The following is a 23,096-nucleotide window of genomic DNA, read 5'->3' on the forward strand; positions in this document are numbered from 1 at the left end:
TTCAAACCGGCGATACCAATTTTTTCTTGGTTCCTGGCTCATCCTGGAAACCCAGACCCCTGAGTGCACAGATTCGCTTCCTGCGTTTGGACAGATCACTGGGCGAATTCGCACTACCGAAGGGGAGCAGGAAAGGAAATTCCCGAAAGGGGAGAGCTGTGGGGCCGAGTGCGCGCGCAGTGCCGGGAGGCTTGGGATCCCGGGAAGGCGACGCTGGTGCCGAGGCCCCCTGACCAGCTGCCCCCGGTCCTCGGTGGTCCTGATCAAGTTCCGTCTACAGTGGTCTGGGGACAGTTCAGGATGGGCCCCAAGCGGACAGCAGCCCGTACAGGGACGCCCTTTTTACCACCCCTCGAGGTTATGCCCTCCAACAGGCACACTTCCATCAGGGCAGCGTTTTTCACACTTGGGGTTCAGCAGCATTCGGAGGAAGCCCCGACGACCATCAGCGGTGGGTGTCTGGAGGAGGAGGCTCGGGGCGAGGAAAACCCGGAGTCACCTGTTTTGTCCCCGCCTGTTTTCACCCACTCTTTGCCTCCACAAAGCTCATATGCGTCCCAGACAGCAAACTGCTGCGGCCCACACTAGCGCATTGCCTAAGTGCCACCCCTAATTTTCTCTCTTGAAAGGGTCTCTCTGGAAGAGCCCCGGAGTGTGAGGCCAGAGAGAGCACAATTGAAAATGCTTCTCTCCTTCGTGTTCTCTCTCTCCCGCCTATGAACATCAGCCTTGCACACACCTCAGTTCAAAGTAGCCTTAGGTCTCTAGGGAAGCTCTGCTCCCCCTCCTTCTCCTCGTCCTGTAACTCCTGCAAGCCCTGTTTCCTTCTTGCTTGTGTAATTAATTCCTCCAGGGTTGCTTTTGAGGAGGTGGTCCGCAGCCCAGACTAGTTCAACACCCAGGATCCTTTGTCCGGTTTTGGTACTGAACTAAAAGTTGCCTCATTAGACGGTTAAGCAGTTGTTCCTCTGGGTTGGAAACTGTCGATTCGGTTTCTTTAATACTGAAAGACTTACACAGATTGTCTCCCTCTCCTGTGAGTTTTGGTAGATTGTGTCATCTAAGTTGCCAACACGATGAGCAGAGAGTTGTTTTTAATGGGCCTCTACAATCCTGTCAAGGCCTATGAGATCAGTAGTTCGCCTTTTTTTTTTTTTGGAGGGGGGGTGGCTATGGGGGATTGAACTCTGGGGCACTTAACCACTGAGCCACATCCCCAGCGCTTTTTTTTTTTTTTTGTATTTTTTTTAGAGACAGGGTCTCACTGAGTTGTTTAGTACCTTGCTGTTGCTGAGGCTGGCTTTGAACCTTCCATCTTCCTTCCTCAGCCTCCTGAGCCACTGGGATTACATACATCAGCCACCGCCCCCAGCTTCTTTCTTCTCGATATTGGCAATTTGTGTCTTCTCATTGCTTTGCTATTCCATTAGAAGTTGTCGATTTTTATTGATCCTTCCAGGGAACTAGCTTTTGGTTTCATTGGTCTCCTCTCCTCTTCTTCTGTTTTCCATTTCATGAATTCTGATATACTTTTTGTTTCTTCTTGTTGGCTTATCTGGGATTAAACCTGCTCTTCTTTTGAGAATTCTTGAAGGGAAGCTCAGATTCGAATTTTAGATTGTTTTATTGTTGACATGTGCATTCATTGCTATGAACCTGCCTCTAATTGCTTGTTTCATTCTATTGTTACCTATTTGTATATACATTTATTTATTTACTTACTTCATGTCACTGGAGATTGAAGTGGAGGCACTTTACCCCCGAGCTACATCCCACTGATCTATGAGATTTTTTTTTTTTTTTAATGTGGAGAAAGTTTCTCCCTAATTTGATTACTCTTCCTGCTTCAGCCTCTCAAGTGACTGGGATTACAGTGGAGTGCTACAGTTCCAGACTCTGCTGACATACTGTCATAAGCTGTATTTCCATCGTTATGGATTGCAAATATTTAATATCCCTTGAGATGTTATTTTGATGCATCTATTGTACTTAAGTGTGTTATTTAACTTCCAAATTTGGGGCTTTCCAGCTGCCTTTCTCCTTGAGAGTTCTTTTTTTGTTGTTGTTGTTTGTTTTTACTCAAAATATCTATTAATTACATGGCTATTGGATTTGATATTTGAAAATCATGTATAGATTACTAGGCCACAAAGCAATGACCACTAGCACCCATTTTTAGAGAAAGAAGCCAAGAACTATATCCTAAAATTGGTAGCTGGTGTCATGGTCCAAGCCCAATCTGAAAGGGGTTGTTCTTCCTCCAATCAAGGACAGATCCCGCCAGATCCCACCCTTCACACCGGCTTTTGTGCTTCGGAGGTTTCAGTAAGAAAAGTGACAAGATCTGGTTTGCTTTAGTATATTGGACATCTTTCTAATATAAACTATGAGAAAGCAATTCCAATTTAATGGAAGAGATGCCAAGAGATTCAAGATTAATGTTATCCACTATTAGCATGTAAAACTGAGGGAAAGATCAGTGAATCGTGCTCATAGGATTCTGCCCCCGTGGGAGATGTAAGGGTCAATCCAAAGCCACTAATGGAAAGATGAAGAAAGATGGACCCTCAGAGCATGGGTTTCTGGCTACAATTTGTTCCTTGCTCACTATGTCAATTTTTTCTCCCAGTCCCCTCAGGTTGATTCTCTAGGTTAATATGGTGATCATGTTTGCTGTAGTAGAGAAAGGAAGTGACAGGCTGAACGCAGTGGCAGTGTTGAAAGACTTCCCGTATCACACTTGGCTCAGGCTTCTCCAGGGAAGATGGACAGAGGAAAAGGAGGTGCTGGCAGCAAGTGAGGGCTTGGCAGAGGGCTCTGGAAGGTTCAGAGGAGCAGGAGGCCCAGGTGGCTGGACACGCCTGGATAGCCTCGAACTCCTATAGCCATGAGAGTCTGTAGTGCCCATACAAGGGACAGCAGTGCAAACCCCATCGTGCATGAGCAGATGGAGCCACATGGGGAATGAGAAAGTGACTTGCCCTAACCTGTCTCCCATGTGGGACTGACCCACCCCATTAAGCCCATGGTGGGCAGCCTGGGAGAGTGGTGGTCAAGGTGGCCCACTGTTGGACCGGACACCATGGCAGACACACCCCATCTGGTTTCTGAGGTGAGCTGGTATTTCCATCCCTCAAAGCCTTTGGACATGCACAGAACTGAAGGAGGCCTTGCTGGCTGAGAACGTTGGAAAGCTCCCTCTAGTGAGAGTGGGCAGGGGTGGCAGGGTGGGGACTGCCTTGAGAAAGCAGCTGAGGAATGGATGGACTGGGATTTCCAGAGACTCAGAGACAATGCCTGGTCTGATAGGAACCATGATTCAATGCTCCGACTTGGGGCTAATTTCCTGAATGAGGTAGTTTCATCCTGACCTCTCTAGGCAGGGTTGGTGTGGGAAGACAGAAAACAGGCCTTCCCAAGACTCATGGGGATGAAGAGTGGCCAAGAAAAGCTAGATTTGGGCTCCCAGAATACAATGAGAAAAATAGGGCTGTAAGGATTCTAGGGGCAGGCTGAGCTGATGGCGCCTTCTAACCGTGATTCTGATCCTGACGTTGGCTTGGAGGAGGAGGTGGCCCTCCCCGATCTTCCAAAGGTGCTAATGAGATAAAGGGACCAGTTGGAGGATGGGCCTCGGGGCACCCAAGGGCACAAGTGTGTGAAAGCCACCCCTACGGAACTCAGCAGGGGTCACAAAGTTCCAGCCTCAGTTTGTTCTTGAGCAAGAAGTATGGCATGAGGTTTGGGGGGGTTTCAGTCTTGGAGACAAGGGCAGGGTTGCAGGTCTGTCTTCTTGGTCTGGGAATATTTGGGATCCCCCAGCTGGGCCATCCAGATCACCCTTTTGGAATCGCCAGCTCTCTCCTCTCTCCTCAGTGGACAGGAGAGTGGGTGGGAGGGCAGCTTCACCCAGCAGGAGCCACCATCTCCTCTCTGTGGGACACCCAGCCCCTCTCCTGGGGAGGACCCCAGGGGCCACACAGGCATGTCTAGATCTCCATGTCCACAGGGCGAAAGTTGCCTGTTTTGTGCTCTCTGACCCACAGCTCTCTGTCTTTGGCCGGATCCACTTTTAGAAGCAGTTGGTCCACAGGCTCAACTGTGCTTTGGTTGAACGTGTCCGTCTCGTGCCGCAGCTGTGTGTACTGGCACAAATGTTGCCGGATCATCTCCACCCTCTCCACTTCCAGCCACTCCAGCTCCAAAGTGTTGGGCACCATCTCTTCAAACCACTTAGACTGGGCCTGGTTGTAGAGGTCAGCACAGTACATGAGGTCATCACCAGCCTGTGTGGACTTCCTCCAGGCCTTCTTGATGTCCTCCTCTGTCTTGTTGCTCAGCTTGATCTCCAGCTGCTGGGTCTTCATCTCCAGGTCTCTCTGCCGCTCTGTGAGGGCTTTCTGGGCCTTCTCCACCGATGCATAGTGGCTGGCATCTTGCTTGCAGAGGTCAGCGATATGGTGGTCACACCTTTTCATGTCTTTCTTAAAGTTCTCACAAAAGTTCATTAGGGGCTTCTCTACCTTGGTGTGAAGCTTGGCAGAGAACTTGAGATGAACTTCTGCTTCATCTGCCAGGCTCTTCTTCACCTGAGCCCATGCTTCTCCCAGGGAGCCTTCCTCCTGTGCAGCCAAGGAGTTCTGAGAGAGTTTAGTCAAGTTCTTTGCACATTCTTCTTCAATCTTTATCCTCTCTCTGAAAGAAATCCTGACATTTCTTTCCGCATTTCTTGGCCTTTTGGTTGCTTTTGGAGCAGCAGTTTGAACCCAGTTCGATCACCATTGCCTTGGGTGTCTTTCGTATCAGCCCGGAAGTAGTCACAGTTAACTCCACGCCTTTAGCTTTGCAGCTGCTGTTCAGGCATTGTGTCTGGGTGAGGGAACATCACACAATTTTATCCTCTCTGTGTGGTCACCTTTATTTTCAAAATTATATATTTTGTCTTCATTGCCTGAAGTTCTGTCTTCTGAGTGGCTCTTCTGTTGGTGCTACTTTCCATTGAATTTTTATTTTGGTTCAGTGATTCCTTCATTTCAAAGATTTCTTCTAGATTTCTTTTCAGAATCTTCATCTCTTTATTTAAGTTATCTTCCTTCTCCTGAAACAGCTCTGATTTCACTCTTTATATCCTCCTTAAAGTCATGAAGCAGTTTTACTAAGTAAATTCTGAACTCCTGACATTTCTTCTACTGGTTTGTCAATGGAGTCTATAATTGGAGCATCCTGGTTTGTTTGGAGTGCTTTATTCCCACCCCTCCCCCCACTTTTTTTTTTTCATTTTGTTAATGTGTCTTCCCATCTAGCCGTGGGCATCTGAGGCAGTACAGTTTCTTCCCTATAGACGTATAGTGTCCCCGAAGTTCTCCAGTACCTCATAAATCTGGGTTTCGGTTTCCGTAGGCTCCGCCACACTGCAGTGCCAAGATGGCTCCCGGATCACAGACGATTGATAAACTTCATTAGAGAGTGAGGGATCGAGATTTCTTGATGAGTTCCACTGGGGCCCGAGAGCATACTTTGTATGGTTTCTATTGCTTTACATTTTTGAAATGTGTTTTGTGGAACAAAATGTGCAGATCGTGGTGACTATTTGAAATGAGTTAGAGGAGAATATGTCTCTCCCTTGTTGAATGAAGTAATCTATAAACCTCAGGTGGATCCAGTTGCCTGGGGGGTGCTTCCAGGTCAACCTCATCCTCTTTGATTTCCCACTTGCTGACTCTGTCAACTACTGATTGAGTGAGGATGAAGTCTCCAACTATAGTAGTGCATTTGTCTCTATCTCCTTGGCAATTCTTTCAGGTTTTGCCGCACATATTCTGACACTCTCCTGTTGGAGCCATGATGATTAAGAATTGCCATATCTTCCTGGTGAACCGACTCCTTTCTCATTAAGTAATATCCTTTTTCACCCCTGATGGCTTTCCTTGCCCTCGAGTTTTCTTTCTCTATCTGAAACCAATATGGCTACTCTAGTTCTTTGAATTAGCATGGGCCCAGTGTATCTCTCCATCTCCCTCCATCTTCTCGAAGTCTTGTGACCCATCAGGACCCAAAGGCTATCTGATCACATTATTGCGCTGCCTGCTCTCTTTGGGTTGATGGATTCTGGCTGGCCTGTGGAGGATGGGTTTCTCCTGGTCCTCCTTGGGGCTGGCGCTTCACAGGGTGTACTTCAGGGTCAGGACATACTCAGCCTCCAGTCATGCTAGGGACTTGACCTGAAGGGCTGGCCCAGTGTTGGGGTTGGGGCTGCTGACCACCCCATTGCTGGTGGGCCTGGAGAAGATGTGGATCTGTGGAGGAGGCCTGTGGGAAGCTATCCTGTTGAATCACAACAGACACTTGGGCAGAAGATTTGGAGTCCCTGCCCTCTGCCTCCTCCCAGCTCTCAGGGAGAGAGCTCCTCTTCCATCTTACTGGTTGTCTTCTCTCTTTCCATGTTTTTACTTATCATTTGTCTGTGTGCTTTCACACTGAAGTGGGTTTCTTGCTGGGCAGGGTGACCCATGCCTTAGTCCTGCAGTCCCAGCTCCTCTGGAGGGTGAGGCAGGAGGACTGCTTGAACCCAGGGGTTTGGGGCCACACTGGACAACACAGTGACAACCCTTCTCTTGATTTCTTTAAAAAATAGGCTTCTGTTGTTTTGGAAGCTGCTCAGTATACCAGCAGGTCTCATTGTGAGTAGAGCAAGAAAAATCAAGATGAACCACAGAAGGACTATTTCTTCAATGAGTCTGACATGGTGATTTATGAATTCTTCACTGGGGCAGAGAGAAACCAGCCATAATGATGACCAAGAGTGGTGCCTATGTCCAAATTTTGGTCAGTCTCTCATAAATGAGAGTGTGGGGGAAAAGGAGCGATTGTTTTCAAAAAGTTGTTTGACTGACATGCTCTTAGGCTGAAGGCCTAGAGCTTTGGTTTCCTACGTAATTGAACCAATGCCCAGTGTGACAAGTTGAAACGGAACTGGAGACCTGCCAGCCAGAAACCACCAACTAATCTCTAACTAGCTACCTTCCTCTGTAACCAATCTGATATGGTTTCTTTATTCTGCTGTCAAGTTTCCTTTCTTGCCCCTTCCAGCAGAACGCTAAGTGGCTTGTTGTAGACCTCATTTTTGAATCACTCAATGTTCAAATAAGCTGTTAAAAAAGTCTCTATTGATGCACTATAATTATACCTAATTAGGATTCATTATGCATTATTCATACATGCACATAATTTAATTGGTCTCATTCCCCAGTACCTTTCCTTTACTTCCCTCCTCCCACTCTTTGAACTGTTAAGGTGCCCAGGTTTATCTCTAACAAACTAAGGCCACCTGGAGAACTTTCCTGCAATGCACGCACATTATTATTTTGAGATATCGCTTCGATTTTTATTGTAACCATTGAACATTGCAGTAGTTTGTGCACATAAATACCGTACAAACTGTAAGAGAACTTGGGACACATACCCTACACCCAGTAGTGAGTGTTCTCGGATACTTTGATATATGAAGATTTTTAAAAACCGTGCGACTTCGGGGTTCTGATAGAGACTGTAGTGGAATCAGCTTGGCCAACTCTCAGGAAACCGTGTGTCTAGGTGTCAGAGCCCTGCCATGTTCGGTGGATTCTGAGTCACAGGAAAGTGAGTATGTTCTGGTTCTAATATTAATGTAAACATCCCTGGGCCTTGGCCCAGGCCTGTAATTCCAGTGGCTCAGAGGCCAAGGCAAAAGGATGGCAAGTACCAACCCAGCCTCAGCCAGTTAGTGAGGTCCTAAGCAGCTTAGGGAGACCCTGTCTCCAAAAATAAAAAGGGCTAAGGATGGGGCTCAGTGGTTAAGAGCTCCTGGGTTCAATCCCCAGGACCAAGAAAAAAGTATATACATATTACACATGTTTGACTGGTTTTTATTTTAATTCAATGAATATGCATTCATTGTAAAAAAAAAAAAAAAAAAGATCCCCCTCCAAAACAAAACAAACATATCTAGAAGGATATGAAAGAGAGAGTTCCCCTGCTCCCCGATCCTCCCTTGATGACACACCTTTATTCCCGGTAGGCCCAGGTGGAGTGTGATGTGGGTCATGTAGCTAAGGAACTCAGGAGTCCTAAGTTCTATCCCGACACTCCTGGGTTCTCCCTGTGTGGAGGAAAGAGTGTAAAGGCCAAGAAAAGGAAAATAAGAGTATGGTCTGCAGAAATTTCACCTCACGATAGGAAAGTGTTCATCTGAGGCAGAGAATGATAGGGGCTGGATGGGTTCTTCCTCCGCCTGAGCCTAAAGAGCATTTCAGCCCGTTTTTCTGCAGCGCAAATCAAAGTCCATGCCTTTGGTCCCTAGGAACGCTGGTTTTTCTTAGGCACCTAGAGGATGATTGAGAAGCTCCCTTTTGTGGGTTCCATGGTGTAATGGTGAGCACTCTGGACTCTGAATCCAGCGATCCGAGTTCAAATCTCGGTGGGACCTTTCCTTTACTTTTTCTTTCACCCTTGACTGGGATCTTGTTTCTGCTTCCAGGTTCTGGTTTAAGGGGCAGGAAGATTTCTGTGCGGGCAACAATCCTCCTCGGAGCAGCGCCTGCGCCAGATCCCCAGCTTGATCCCCGCCGTCCCTCCTAGTCCCCAGCGGAGTGTGCCGCGCAGCCTAGTCGTCGGCTCCGCAGCATTCAGCCTACCGAGGCCGTGTTCTGAGCGAGGCCGCGTCCACAGGGAAATTGGGACACATCGAGTGACAATCGCCCTCGCATATCCCCCTGACCCGTCTTCTCCCGCATCGGAAGTCCTCCACTCGCCTCCAAGAGACCCAATAAGGACCCCCCACACACACCACCACCACACATATGCACACCCTCACCGCAGCACCAGCCCATTCCTCCGGTGACCCTCTGGGTGAAAGGACTCCTGCACTGAAAAGGCGGCGGCCACCAAATCCTCCGCCCCGGGCTTTCTCCCAATCCGACCCTCGTGAGCACACCATCGTCTGGGTGGCGTCAGCTCAGTCGTGGGTGAGTGCGCCCCGCTTCGAGGGTGGAGGCTGGAGCCCTTTGTTCCGAGTCCCGTATTTGATTCAGACGGCTTATTTTATTCGGGGTAGTCACTGATCGGTTCTTTATACTCAGATTTTACTCACAGTTTCTGGCTCTGACCTCTCCCCTGCGGACACCGAAGGCCGCAGTGACAGCCGCTGTGGAAGTGACTCCGGGAAATCTCACTCTTGGTCGGAGCTGGGCAGAAAGCGGAATCGCCCGACTCCTCCAGCGAGCGGCACCCCGGCGGAGGACCCCGCTCGCCGTCCGCAGGCTGGTGCCCCCGAGCCAAAGGGGACACCAGCCTGCAGCCTGAAGGCGAGCCCGAGACCTCTGGACCCTTGGCGCAGTCGGCTGGGCTCTAGGGAGAAGACGCTTTCGGCCGCCGCAGCGGGAAAGGTGTTTTTCTCCTCTGGCCCAGAGCTTCGGGCGAGGAGCCGAAGGATCCTCAGAACTGTGTAGAACGTTCTCCAGGCGCAAAGGATACATTTTGCACGCTAGAGCGCTTGGCCGAGGCCTGCCCAGCACCGCCGTCTTGCGGGAGCTCACAGTGGAGGACGCGAAAGACAGACAGACAGGTGTGGGGCGGAACAAAACAGCTGGTGATGAGGGAAAACAAGAAAGAGCAGAGGCGAGAGTAGAAGGAAATGTCGCACAGCTTCCGACTCCTCATGGGGCTTTAGGGTGACCGTGTTTTCTCTCTCTGGAGACCCCATCCCGTTCGCAGCCACTGGAGTTCGCAGCTCCCCGGGATGCAGCAAAGCACTTGCCTGGCACGTGTTCTTGCACGTTCCTCTCTGGGTCGGAGGGAGGTGGGTTAAGTTGGTTTGCAAGTGTGTGAAAGCAAAGACAGGCGTCTTGCGAGCTCCCTTGGTTTGGACCGGTTGGAAAGGTAACACATCAACCCCACTTTCCCTTGAGTCCAGTCTGCAGGGCCTGAGATGGAAACCACTACCACACACTGTAACACACTGGCACAGTGAATAATTTAAGTTAAAGCCGTTTGAGAAAACAGAGGTAGAAATGTTACCCCCCTTACCCCTTTTTCCCTTGAAGCAGGTTCCAAGACCCTTATGTGAGAGGGATCCTTCCTATACCCAGAGGAAAGAAGCTTTCTTATCTCTGAAAGCAGGGACTCAGAGATAAATGGAATGGGCCTTGCTACATTTCCTTGATCATTACCATTAGATTATTCTTTTTTCATTGTATCATCTTCCTTAATTGCTGTCCCCTCTTCATAAAGATTAATGTAAAAAAAATACCTCTGGCTCAACAGTTTCTTTCTGTTATTTCCTTATAAGGCACCATGCCACGAAATGCCTCCAGTTAAACAAACATGCATGCTTTTCTCCTGGTAATGTTTCTTTGTTGGAGTGGTCTCAGCTGAGGTTGGGTGAGGAAAGAACATTTTCCGTCCCCACCATGTGAAAATGCCTTCCAGTGTGGAACTATGAAAATGCCGTGGAGGCAGTTTGGGAGCAGGACTTTGGCTGTGTATGCCCCTTTTAATGAGAGGAAATTCCAAGATACAATGATTTCTGTGACTCATTCTCTACAGCGCCTTTGAGGGGCAAACCTACTATGTGTTGAAGGGTTTTCCTGGGACACTCCTGGGAGCAGGAGATCACTTGCTGATAAGAGAGGAGTACTGCACTCTCCTTAGAAGGGCCCCCTGACTCTGAAAAGTTCCACTGATGGGACTTAAACAAAATCAGCGTGTTAGGCAGCTTTCTGTCTCTGTGACAAAATAACTGAGGAAATCAACACAGAGGAGGAAAGATTAATATTGCCTAATGGTGTCAGTTTTCAGTCCATGGTCAGCAGGCTAATTCTTTTTTTAAGACCAGGAGAAGGCAGAAAAATTACTGCAGAAAGGTGAGGTAGAGGAAAGTTGCTCACCCTCTGGCAAACAGGAAGCAGGAAAGGGTCAGGGACAAGATATAATCCTCAAGGGCATGCCATCATGGACTCACTCCCTTCTACTAGATGCTGCCTGCTACAGGTTCCAGCACCTCCCAGTGATGCCATTAAATTAAGACTCCATCAATGGATTAATCCACTGAAGTTAGAGCTCTCATAATCCAATCACTTCCACAAAATTGTTTCGCCTCTAAATATCACTGCACTAGTGGCAAGCCTTCAACACAGGAGCCTTTGAGGACATTCCAGACCCCAACTTAACAGTTTTTATCATGTCCTATTTGTGTGCACTGTTTCACCCAAAATACTATCAGTATAATTTAGGGTTTTTTTTTTTTTTTTTCCATAATTCTTGTGGTGCTGGGGGTTGAACCCAGGGCCTTGTGCTTGCAAGGCTAGCACTCTACCAACTGAGCTATCTCCCCAGCCCATATAATTTACTTTTGCCTGTTCTAGAAAATTTTTTCAATGGCACCACACTGAATATACTCTGTTCATGTAGTTTCTGGGATCCATATTTTTCAATGTTTCACTACTCTCTTTTATTGCATGGTACTGTTCCAACAGATGAATGCATCATTCTGTATCAATTCATTTCTTTAAAAATATCTTTTTAGATGTTGATGGACCCTTATTTTACCATTTATATGTGGTGCTGAGAGTCGAACCCTGTGCTTCACACACACTAGGCAAGTGCTTTATCACTGAGCCACAACCCCAGTTCCCCCATTTACTTCTTTTTTTTTGGGGGGGGGGGTGCTGGGGATCAAACCCAGGGCCTTGTGCTTGGGAGGCAAGCACTCTACCGACTGAGCTATCTCCCCAGCCCTTCCATTTACTTCTTGATGGACATCTGAATTGCTTCCAGTTTGGGGAGAATCACAGTAAAAGGTATTAACAATAAATCATTTTTGTGTGTATATGTTGTATAAATTGTTTTAAATTTGTTATTCATCAACACTAACTTACTTTGTGAATGGATATTTCATTCATAAGCAGAAATTCATTTAAGTATTGTGAAAGCCCAAAGCACTTTCCTTTATATTTCATAATTAAGATGAAAGTTTTATCTTTGATATTTTTCCTTTCAGGCTATTTTTATTGTAGGCCACATACATATTAGGTGAATTACCAGATTTTCTCATTTGATTTATGCAACAACCCATGAGGTACTTAATATTCTCCCCCCCCACACACACACACACAAATGACTTGCAAAACTGAGACCAAGCAAACCGAAAGAGCTGGCCCAAAGTCAAATAAAAGGCAACAGGTGGCTCCAGAACTGGAAGGGAGTCCTTCCCAAAGACAGACGAACGTAATGCCTTTGTAGTTACATCACTTTTTCGGATAGGCCTGGAAACCCAAGCAGTTCCTAGCTGCTGTACTGGAAGGCTGCTTTTGGTCAGAAACTTCTCCCTCAGGAATTTGGAGCATAAAGTAGTGATAACAGCCATGAGAACAAGGGAATTTCTTGGACACTCCAATAACCCCAAGTATGGTGCTGAAAGTTGACGGTTCATGTGTCTTGTATTTGAGCAAGGAAACCTCCTGCTGCTGGGGAGGAGATGGCTCTCCCTCAAACTAGAGCAGTGTGTAGGACCATGGCTTCCACTGGTGATGTCCTGAATACTTGCTGAGCTTCTAGGTGACTGCCGATGTCTGTACTGCTCCCTGCTCTGCCAGGATCTCAAACCTGCTGGGACTTCGCAGACTTTTGAGTTCAGTCCCTGAGGTGGACATGGAGGGAAGGGGAAAGCTATAGTCCTTCCTGAGGTGGTCCTGCCTTTACCATTAGGCTAGGTAGGTTTTTGTTTCGTTAATTTTTTTAGTTGTATATGGACACAACGCCTTTTTTAAATTTATTTTTATGTGGTGCTGTGGATCAAACCCAGTGCCTCATATGTGCTAAGCAAGCACGGTACCACTGAGCCACCACCCCAGCCCCAGCCTAGGTAGCTTTAATTTACTAGGACATTAGGGATCAGAGAAGTGAAGATCAGGTCCTCACCCTGGGAGAGGTTTGCAAAATGTTGGCAATCACCAACACTGGATTTGGGATTGTCTTCTTTTTTTTTTTTTTTTTTTTGCATGTTGTTTCTCTGTTTATTCATGGCGTACCATTTGTGTAATCATAAATTTACATAGGGTAATGTCGTTTGATTCATTCTGTTTTTTTCCCCTTCCCCCCACCCCTCCCTGGGATTGTCTTCTGAACTGTAGCTCAACCCTCAGGTGTTTTGAGTTGGGGAAAAACAATAAAAAATAAATAAATTTAAAAGAAAAACTGGGAATTGAAGCCAGGAGCACTTAACCCCTGAGCCACATCCCCAGTCCTTTTAATTATTTTGAGACACGGTCCAATTGTTACCTAGGACCGTGTAGACCCTACCTTGAACTTGCGATCCTCCCGCTTCAGCCTCGGTGCTTACAGGGATTATTACAGGCACGCAACACAACACTAGGCAAAACAAATGACTTCTGACAGTAAAAAAGAATAACTACTTACAATTCGTATTGCCATTTGAGGAGGGGGGTATTCAGGGGCTTCTCTAATGTGACAGGCTGCTGATGCATGGAGGCTGAGACAACAGTACTCTTTTCTAACAATGAAGGTGATAAGCAAGGGCATGAGGAAAGGGCTGGGGGTGAGAAGGAAATGGGAACCATAAACGTGAAGAGTGTGGAAAGGATGGGTTAGAGTGATGTCTAAAGTCGTTGGATACATACTGTGACAGCCAGGCATCAAGCAAGGCAGCAATCACTTAAGCAATTACTTTTCTAGAAGAATAGAGAAACTAAAACAAAGCAAGAAACACGGAAAAAATCATCAGCCTACACATCCTGGCCACATCAACTAAAAAACACCCCACAAAGGAGAGTTTCCATAAAGCCTTCTCTTGGTACCCAACAAGACGCAGGGGAAAGCGCGAACGCAGTCCCCACTACCACAAATTATGCAGTCGAGTTTCCCGCATTTGGGGAAATCGCAGGGGTCAGCGCAGCCGGAGTGCAATGGATAAGCCTCGCCCTGGGAAAACCACCTTCGTGATCATGGTCTTTCCCCTGCCAGGTAAGTATGAGCGCTTCGGCCTCCCTCGCACCGCAGCAGCATACGCCCGTCACTGTACACACACGGTCACTAACTCGCCCACTCCCGGGCCCTCTCAGCCCTTACACACAGCGGAAACGCCCCGGCTCGCGCAACAGCGCTTCACTCGCTCCCACAGCACGGGGAAATCAGCCGGGTTTAAGCAGCAGGTGCCCAAACCGCAGCCCCTGCGCTGTCTCATCTACATACGCCACGCTCTACCTGTGACGTCACAAGCGACGCCCTGCCCTAGGGCGCACGCCCCGTCCCTCGTTAGCGCCCCCTTCTGCGCGGTCACCGCCACCTACCAGCGCCCTGGCAGCGGGTGCTGGAAGTGATGTATTCCTCTACCTTGTTCCCTCCTGCCCCACCCGGTGTTCGGCCGGTGGGCGGAGCCTGAGCCTGATCTCCTAGAACTGCCGGGTTCTTAATCTGTGACTGGGTGAGGACCCTTTTAGCCATTTGGGCTCTGCCACCAAGCTACACCCCCAGCCTTACCTGTTGGGATTCTTGTTAAAGACAAACCAGGCATCAGACATTACCTAATGGGCGGCGGAGGATGAGGAACCAACCCAACCCTTTTAGATAGGGAGAGTGTGTTGGGAATTGGGGCCAAACTGACTCAGAAGGATTCTTCCAAAACTGGACTGACGATGCAGAATTGAACTGGGAGGCCCAGAAGGCAATCAGAGTTGGGAAGAGTATCAGAGAAGCTTTAGTTAAGGATGTAGCTCAGTGGTAGAGTGCACTTGCTTGGCAGTTGACGCCCTGGGTTCACCGTCCAGCACACCAGGAACGGTTTTTGGGAGAGTTCATTTTAGGCGACTAGAATTCATTGACCCCTGTGAATTCTTCATGTTGGCTCCTCATATTGGTCTTCAGAATCTGAAAACAGTGGGGCGGTCCCATTGCCTCTAGGCCTGAGTGGATGTGTTTTCCTGGGCTGACGAAACAAAATAGAATCAGGGTTTAAAAATAGTATAAAATCTGTTCTGATACTCGGAGTACCTCGACTTGTCTATTTGGTTGCTATCTTTTTTTTTTTTTTTTTTTTTTGGGTGCTGGGGATCAAACGCAGGGTTTTGTGCTTATAAGGCAAGCACTCTACCAACGGAGCTATCCCCCCAGTCCCTGGTTGCGTTTGCTATCTATACAATTCTCTTTTTAAGTCTCTTTGTGACTTTAAAAAAAAAAAAAAATCAGTTGTCCTTTTACCTTCAGGAACCCCGAATGTTTTGAGATGGATTTTTCAGATAAGATTGGTGCCTTTGTACATTTATGCTGCTTCTCATGATTTGGATCTTTGTCCCCCACAAAGCTCCTATGTTGAATGTTTAGTCCCCAGTGCAGCAGTGTTCAGAGGTGGGTCTTTGGGAGGTGAGTGGATCATGAGGTCTCTGACTTCATGAATGGATTAATCGATTTATGGATTCATAGCCCAGTGAGTTTGGAGGGAGGAGCTTTGTTGTCAAAGTGAGATCTCCCGGCTTCCCTACTGTCTGAAGTGAGCAGCTGCTTCTGTCACAAGATCCTGCTGCCATGCTTTTCTGCCTCACCATAGACTTAAAAGTGACCGGGCCAGCCATGGACTAGGAGTTCTGAAATCGGGAGCCACAATAAACCTCTCCGAATTTAAGTTGATTTGTTTCAGGTTATCTTGCCATGGCAACGGAAAATTGACTAACGCTGCTATCCTACAGAATACCAGAGACGGAGTTAATTTATGAACAGCAGAAATTTCTTTTTCACAGTTCTGGAGGCTGAGCAGTTCAGGATCAAGTCACAGGCAGGTTTGGTATCTGGTAAAGGCCCTTTCCCCATAGATGACACCATCTAGATGTCCTTACTTGGCAATCAGGATTGAAAGGGCAAAAGGGGACAAACTGCTGTGTCCTGGTAGAAGAACAGATTAACAAACCAAACAAAACTCAAAAGAAAAAAAAAAAGAAAAGACACACAGAAAACAATGTGTGGGGAGCACCCAAGCTATTTGCCTAATTTTTACATCTGCTTCCAACTTAGGACCAATCACATCAGTTCAAATCTCTTTAAGCAATCACAAAAGATGCACCACATCTAGTTAGCCTGCTTACAGCTTCCATGCCCACAGCCTCTAACCGGGCACACCTGAAGCCTCTTCCCCATATAGCCTTCCAGTCGCTCTGTCTGCTTTCAACTCTCTGCCAAAATGCAGTGATCTGACTGACTCCTTTGCTCTTTTTTCCCCTGGGATTGAACCCACGGGTGCTCTACCACTTAGCTGCACCCAGAGTCATTTTTGTTTTTTATTTTGAGACCGTCTAAGTTCCTGAGGCTAGCCTCTAACTGGCAATCCTCCTGCCTCATCTTCACGAGTCCCTGGGATTATAGGTGTGTGCCGCTGTGCCCAGCTGCTCTTCTTATTTAGTTGGTCAGCATTTATTCATAGAACCTTCAATGCAGAGTTGACAAAGATTCCCTCCTGGCCAAACTTTAGTCAGTTTCCTCTGAGTCCACTTCTAGTTTTAGCAAAGAAACCTGCTAAGCCAGTTTAGCAAGAGTTCTCCACCCTTGACATCTAATCAAGTTCCTGTTGGTAATTTCCCACCTGCTCACTCCCTCATGCTGCCTCTTGGCTAAAAATCTCAGCAGTTCATGGGGTATTTGGTGTCGAACTCGGTTCCAAGCTGAAGACTTTCTCCCCTACTGAAGTATATGGAATAAAACTGATTGTTGTGTTTTCAGTACTGGGAATTGCACTCAAGTGTGCTCTGCTACTGAGCTACATCCTCAGCCATTTATATGTTTTATTTTGAGACAGGGTCTCACCAAGCTGTCAAGGCTGTCTCCTCCTACCTCAGGCTCCACGTGTGCCACTGCATCAGGCTCACATTGGTCCTTTAGAACACTGCTTGGAAGCACAGAATCTTGGAATTGGTTTCTGTGGGTTCCAGGATTATTTCAAATTAAAAGATTAGAAATACTGGCTGCGCCAGTATACAGCGGCATGCGCCTACAATCCCAGCGGCTGGGAAGGCTGAGACAGGAGGTTCAAAGGTAGCCTCAGCAACTTAGCAAGTCCCTAAGCAACTTACTGTGACCCTGTTTCAAAATAAAGTATAAAAAATGACGGGAGATGTGGCTTATTGGCTAAGTGCCCCTCTGTCAATCCCTGGTGCCTTCGCTAAGGAATGCAAGATAGAAAGGAGGACCATTGATAAGTGAAAAATACTGTAGCAAAGGTTAAAGTTTAAAAAAAAAAAAAAAACCCAGCGAAGAGTCCCAAGTTCAGCACAGAGGGTGTAATTCAAAAGGAAAAACTATCAGTAAACAACAAGATGAAAAAGGGAAACTATATAATCTAAACTCAGAAAAAGAGATTGGAGGAAAATATTGCACAGAGTCTCAAGGACCTGTGAAAGAACATAGAAAGGTCTAACGTTCATGTTACCAGAGTGTGGAAGAACGAAAAAGACAAGGCTGACACGATAGCCATGTGAGCAAATGACCAATTTGGCAAGACACAGAAACCTACAGGTTTGAGATGTTGCACAAACACCAAATGGAATAAAGAAGCTCAAAGTACTTTGTGACAAGATCCATGACAATCCACCTTTTTAAAATTAAAGACAAAGAAACTACCTGCAAAGAGAACCAGAAGGATAACAAATTACCATCAGGGTCAAAATAATTCAGGTGACAGTGGACTTCTCATCAGAAAACATGGAGACAGAAGTAAGTGGCACAACGTTCCAAGTGCTGATGGAAAACAAGGATCAAGCCACGCTCCTACACAGCAACAAGCATGTGATCAGCAATTAAATGGAAACCAAAAGAATCTCAGATTCAGGAAAACTAAGGGAATCTCTCACCTACAGTTGTAGCATAAAAGAATGGCCACTAGGAGCTCTCTAAACAGAAAGGAAATAACAGAAGGAAATTTGAGACATCAGAAAGAATGGGGGAGAATGATCAAAATAATATTTCCTTCTCTTGAGTTCTCTAAATTATGTTTGATGGTTTAAGAAAACTCATTTGCTGTTTGGCATGGTTTCCCAATTATATAAAGGAAATGCTTAAAATAGTGACATTATAAACAGGGAGGGTAAGGCGATATAAAAGGCAAGAAAGGTTTCTGTGGTTAGCTTGAAGTGGTAAAATAATAACACCGATGTACTGTGTTAAAATAGAGACAGAAACCAAAATAGCTATGTAAACCAATCTTATCAAAAACACTATGGATACAGCAGTGTGTAATTTTAAAATGTATTTCAGCCCCACAGGACAACAAGGAAAGGAAAACAGCCCCAGACAATAAACGAAACATTACAAACAGAAAGTGAAGAAATGGTAGACATAAGCCCTCTCATTTCAAAAACGTGCATTAAATGTAAGTGGTCTGAATACATCCGTTCTTAGACAGATTAGAGGAATACATTAAGAGGTATGACGCAAAAATAGGCTGGTTACAAAGAAACCAAAGTCAAATAGAATGATACAGGTAGGTGGGAAAGAATGGATGGACAGAGATATACCATGCAGATATTAAGCAAAGGAAAGCTGAACTGGCTGTATTAACATCAGAAGAAGTAAAGTTTAGAGCAAAGACACTAGCCAGAGACCCACAGGGACATTACACGATGATCAAAGGGTTGATCCAACAAAAACCCCAACAAAATACTTGTGTGCATATTCAACAAAATCTGATGGAGCAGAAACAACTGTAAGGTATCTGCTGGGTGTATGATTCTGTTGGCTCCAATGATATATAATGAATGGGCTAATTTTTCAGCCATCACTTCTGTTTAAGAATAATATGGAAATGATCTGGATGTTAATTCAGCCTTGTATAATTTTACAATTACACTTAGAGACTTCAGTGTGTTCAACAATATATAGAACAACTAGTCATAATCAGCAGGGATATAGAAGGGCCTAACAACACTATTAATCAACAGGACCTAATTGACAGTTTTAGACCCCTCTGCAACAGCAGAATGCATACTGTTGTGGGCTGAATTATGCCCTCCCTCAAGCCCAGATTCACAGGTCAAAGGCCTAACATCATCAGCCACTAGGGAAATGATAATTAAAGTCACAATGAGCTCTCAGTACACACCTATCAGGATGTCCGCAATAAAATCATGACAACATCAAGTGCTGGGGAGCATGCAGGGAAGCCTGGATCACTCCTACATTGCTGGTGTGAATGTCAAATGTTACCGCCACTCTAGGAAATATTTCTGTGGTATGTTTTTAAAGGTAAACATGCGTCTGCCATAGGACCTAGGAATTGCATTCCAGTATTTATCACAGAGAGATAAGCACTCGTGTTCACATGAATATATATATACTACAGTTTATAGCAACTTTATTTCTAATATCCCAAAAAAGAGAAAAATGTGGATAACCTTCCTTGTGTGAATGGGTAGACAAATGGTGGTTTACCCGTAGTGTGGAAAAGTATGCAGCTGTTGAAATATGAAAAGAACAATCTGTTGATACAGCAAGTGGAATGACTCTCCAGAGAAATTCACTGAGGGAAAAACTAATTCCAAGGGCCATATGTAGGATTCCATACACATTACATTGTTTAGATGAATAAGTGATAGGAATGGAAACTGATTAGTTGTAGCCAGGGGTTGAAGAGGAAAGGAGAGGCAATCCTGAAGAGATGGAGCCATCAAAATGTGATGGATAAAATGGGGTGATAAAAATGTTGTCTATCAATGTCTGTGTCCTGTCACTATAGTATAAGCAATATCTACCTCCTGCCACATCGTTTTGCAACTACTCCTATGAAGTTACAATTGGAGGAAACTGTGTAAAAGCTGCAAGGGATCTCTCTGTATGAGTTGTTAAAATTGTATATGAATTACTTTTAAAATGCATTTACCAAATAAAATATATTTCTCTTTGTTTGATTTGAACTTTGTTTAAAAAACACTAAGGGAAACATATTTTCCTGTTTATTTTATTGAAAGTAGTTTAAATAAAAACAGTTATTGCACCTTTCCTTAAAGGAAATGTTAAAATGTCCGCTGATCCTTACTGTTCTTTTCTTAAGAACTGTCCAGAATTTATTTTATTCGCCTTTTTCAATAGTATGGTGAAGAAAACTGCTGCAAATTCTGTATTTGGTCTAGGTTCTTCAGAGAATAAACCCAACACTGTCCAAATATTATGTATAGAGAAACTTACTAAAAGGAATTGGCTCACATGATTATGGAGACTGGGAAGTGCTATATCTGAAGTCAGCCAGCTGGAGATCCAGGAGAGCTGATGTCCAAGTTCAAGTTCTGTTATGGTCTGGAAATGGGGTATCCCCCCTAAGCTCTTGTGTGAGCAGGAAGTGAAATGACTAGATTATGAGAGTTGTAATATGGATTAATCATTTGATGCCAAGAGAAGAAAGAGAAAGAATACTTGTTCATTAACCACACCTAATACGTAAAACTCAGAGAACTCAACTATTGTGGAGAACTGAGGAAAGTCATTCAGCAGCTGTAAGATATCTTCTGGGTGCAGGATTCTGTTGGCTCCAATGTTATATAATGAATGGGCTAATTTTTCAGCCATCACTACTTCTGTTAAAGAATAATATGGAAACAGAATCTGGATGTTAATTCAGCATTGTATAGGAGGGAACACTGGCATTATCATATACCCAAACCAATTAAAGAAAAGAGGAAAGGTGGGGAGGAAAATCATGTCTAGGAGCATCAAGATATTCCTCTTTGTTGTAACTGGGATCTGGAATAGCCCCAAAAGTTCATTAAACTCTTGGTCCCCAGTGCAGAGGTGGGTCTTTTTTTAAAACATATATAACAGAGCTTATGATTTTTAAAAATTTCTTTAGTTGTTGATGGGCCTTTATGTTATTCACTTATTTATATGTGGTGCTGAGAATCAAGCCAGTGCCTCACACATGCAAGGCAAGTGCTCTACCACTGAGCCACAACCTCAGCCGGGAGGTGGGGGTTTTAAGGGATTGGATCATGAGGGCTCTGATTAATCCATTGGTAGGTTCAGAATTAAATGGACTATTGGGAGGTGGTGGAAACTAAGAGGTAAGGCTGCTTAGAGGGAATAAGTCACAGACGCATGCCCTGGAAGGGTATGCTTTGTCTCCGATTCCTTCTTAGTACTCTCTCATTCTTTCTGCTTCCCAGCACCTTTGGGATGAATAGTTATGCTTTGTCACGTGCTCCCCTCTGTGATGTTCTCCCTCACCACAAGCCAACAATGATGGGGCCAAGCAACTATGAATTTGAAGTCTGGAACTGTGAGCCAAATACATTTTTCCTAAGGTGATTTCTCAGGTATTTTGTCACAGCAATGTTAAGCTGACCAACACACTTCCTTTGCATAGGTGACTTGTCAGAAAGTTATTACAGTGGTCAATTGGGCCAGAGTTCTGTGAACCTGAGTAAGCCACCACAGAAAACAATTTGTTACTGTAAGACTTTAAACTATCTTGGAAGTTCAGCTGTTCAGAATATATGCAATGGAATAATATGCATGAGTCATGTCCACTGGGCCCTTCTGATGTCAAACTCCTGCCACTTATTAGACTCTCATAGTGATAGTACACACTAAGGAAGAAAGGCTTAAAAAAAAAAATGAAGAGGATAATTACACTGATGATCCTACTGGTGGCAACATTATTGACAGAGCAATCACCAAAACCAGGCTCCCTACTGGGGATGGGATACTAATATCTAACTCATGTTGCCGATGGAAGAGTTCACCTCAGTCGTCCAAGCCTATTTATAAAAAGGGCAGAATAAAGAAGAAATGGCTACCTCAGGTAGGCTGAATTTCTGTTTCAGAGGTGCAAGGCTAAAATGCCACCAAAGAGTGTAATGAAGAGGTGGTGGATTTGTTGCCGACAGACCCACAGGGGAATGCTGGCATGTTTCACACTTATCCATGTGCAGTTGCTAAAGAGCAACGCGCGGCGTCCCCGGGTGGGCTTGAACCACCGACCTTTCGGTTAACAGCCGAACGCGCTAACCGATTGCGCCACGGAGACGCGGGGTGGCCTTGCTTCTGTACGTGGTGCATACTAACCAAGGTGCGCCCGAGTTTTCAGTACACCCGTCCAAGTTCCAAAGCCAAGGGAATCCAGTGATTAAGAGCGGTGAATCGTAGTATTTGTCACATACGAAACTTGGGCACTGAGAGATTCCGAAACCAGAAGGGCAGCACGATGACCTTCACCTGGCGCTAGGTTGCCCTGTTTCAGAAGTCGGAGCCCGGTGAGACCCTGCGTGGGTCCTGGTAGTGGATTTCCCTAGTCTTTGCGCCACCATCACCCAGTGAAAGACCTGCCTACACTACCCGGTCGTTGTCGCAGCCGCGGTGAAACTTCCCCTGCATTTTGGATTTCTGTATCCATCAAAGGGGCTGCACGATGGCAGAGGTCACAGCGATGTGGTCTTGGGTCTCCTCGCCGACTTTGGATTCCGCCCTCATCAGGGCCCTCAGGATTTGTTGAATTAATCCATAGTCGTCTTAAAATTTTAGTCACTTGAAGAACCTTGAGAATGGATTTCCCAGAGTTTAATCAAAGGCGAAGTTCTTTTGAAAAAAGACTTTACTCGGTTTTGGTTTCTCAACAAAACCCGGAAAGCTGGAAAGCCACAGTGCACCTTGTACGCGGTTGAGGTCCCTAGGCTGGGGTGGGGTGAATGACGGGCCAAGGGAAAGGGTGGGCCAAAAGGAGACAGTCCTGAGCAGGGCAGACCCCGGAGACGAAACTTTAGGGAGAGTTCCGGATCCTCAAGAGATGAGAATCGGTTTTTAATGTAGCCGAATTAGAAGAAAGGACGAGAAAACAGAGAAGGTACACAAGCAATGAACGCGACGGCCTGTTGCTGTAAATACAGAACTGCTGAATATTACAACTGTATCTATGCTGATAACATGGGGACGGGGTGGAGGGGGAAGCCAGCAAGTTGTTCTCAATCGTGTGGTTCGTGGTGATCTTACAGTGGTTAGTACTCTGCCATTGTGGCCTCAGCAACTTCGGTTCGAATTCGAGTCGCGGCAGGGCCCTGCATGGGCGTGACCTCCCTTTT

The 23,096-nt window shown here is 45.9% G+C and overlaps 1 protein-coding gene across 1 annotated transcript; it reads right to left on the bottom strand.

Annotated features, from left to right (window-relative positions):
- Positions 1-3,756: 3,756 nt before the first annotated feature.
- LOC306652419 (growth arrest-specific protein 7-like) lies at positions 3,757-4,624 on the bottom strand. Its single transcript, XM_079125323.1, has one exon. The coding sequence runs from the start codon at positions 4,506-4,508 to the stop codon at positions 3,990-3,992; it is 519 nt and encodes a 172-aa protein (XP_078981449.1). The 5' UTR covers positions 4,509-4,624; the 3' UTR covers positions 3,757-3,989.
- Positions 4,625-23,096: the final 18,472 nt, after the last annotated feature.

The sequence above is a fragment of the Sciurus vulgaris genome (assembly GCF_902686455.1).
Source record: "Sciurus vulgaris genome assembly, contig: HiC_scaffold_198_arrow_ctg1, whole genome shotgun sequence".
Taxonomy (NCBI): Eukaryota; Metazoa; Chordata; class Mammalia; order Rodentia; family Sciuridae; genus Sciurus; species Sciurus vulgaris.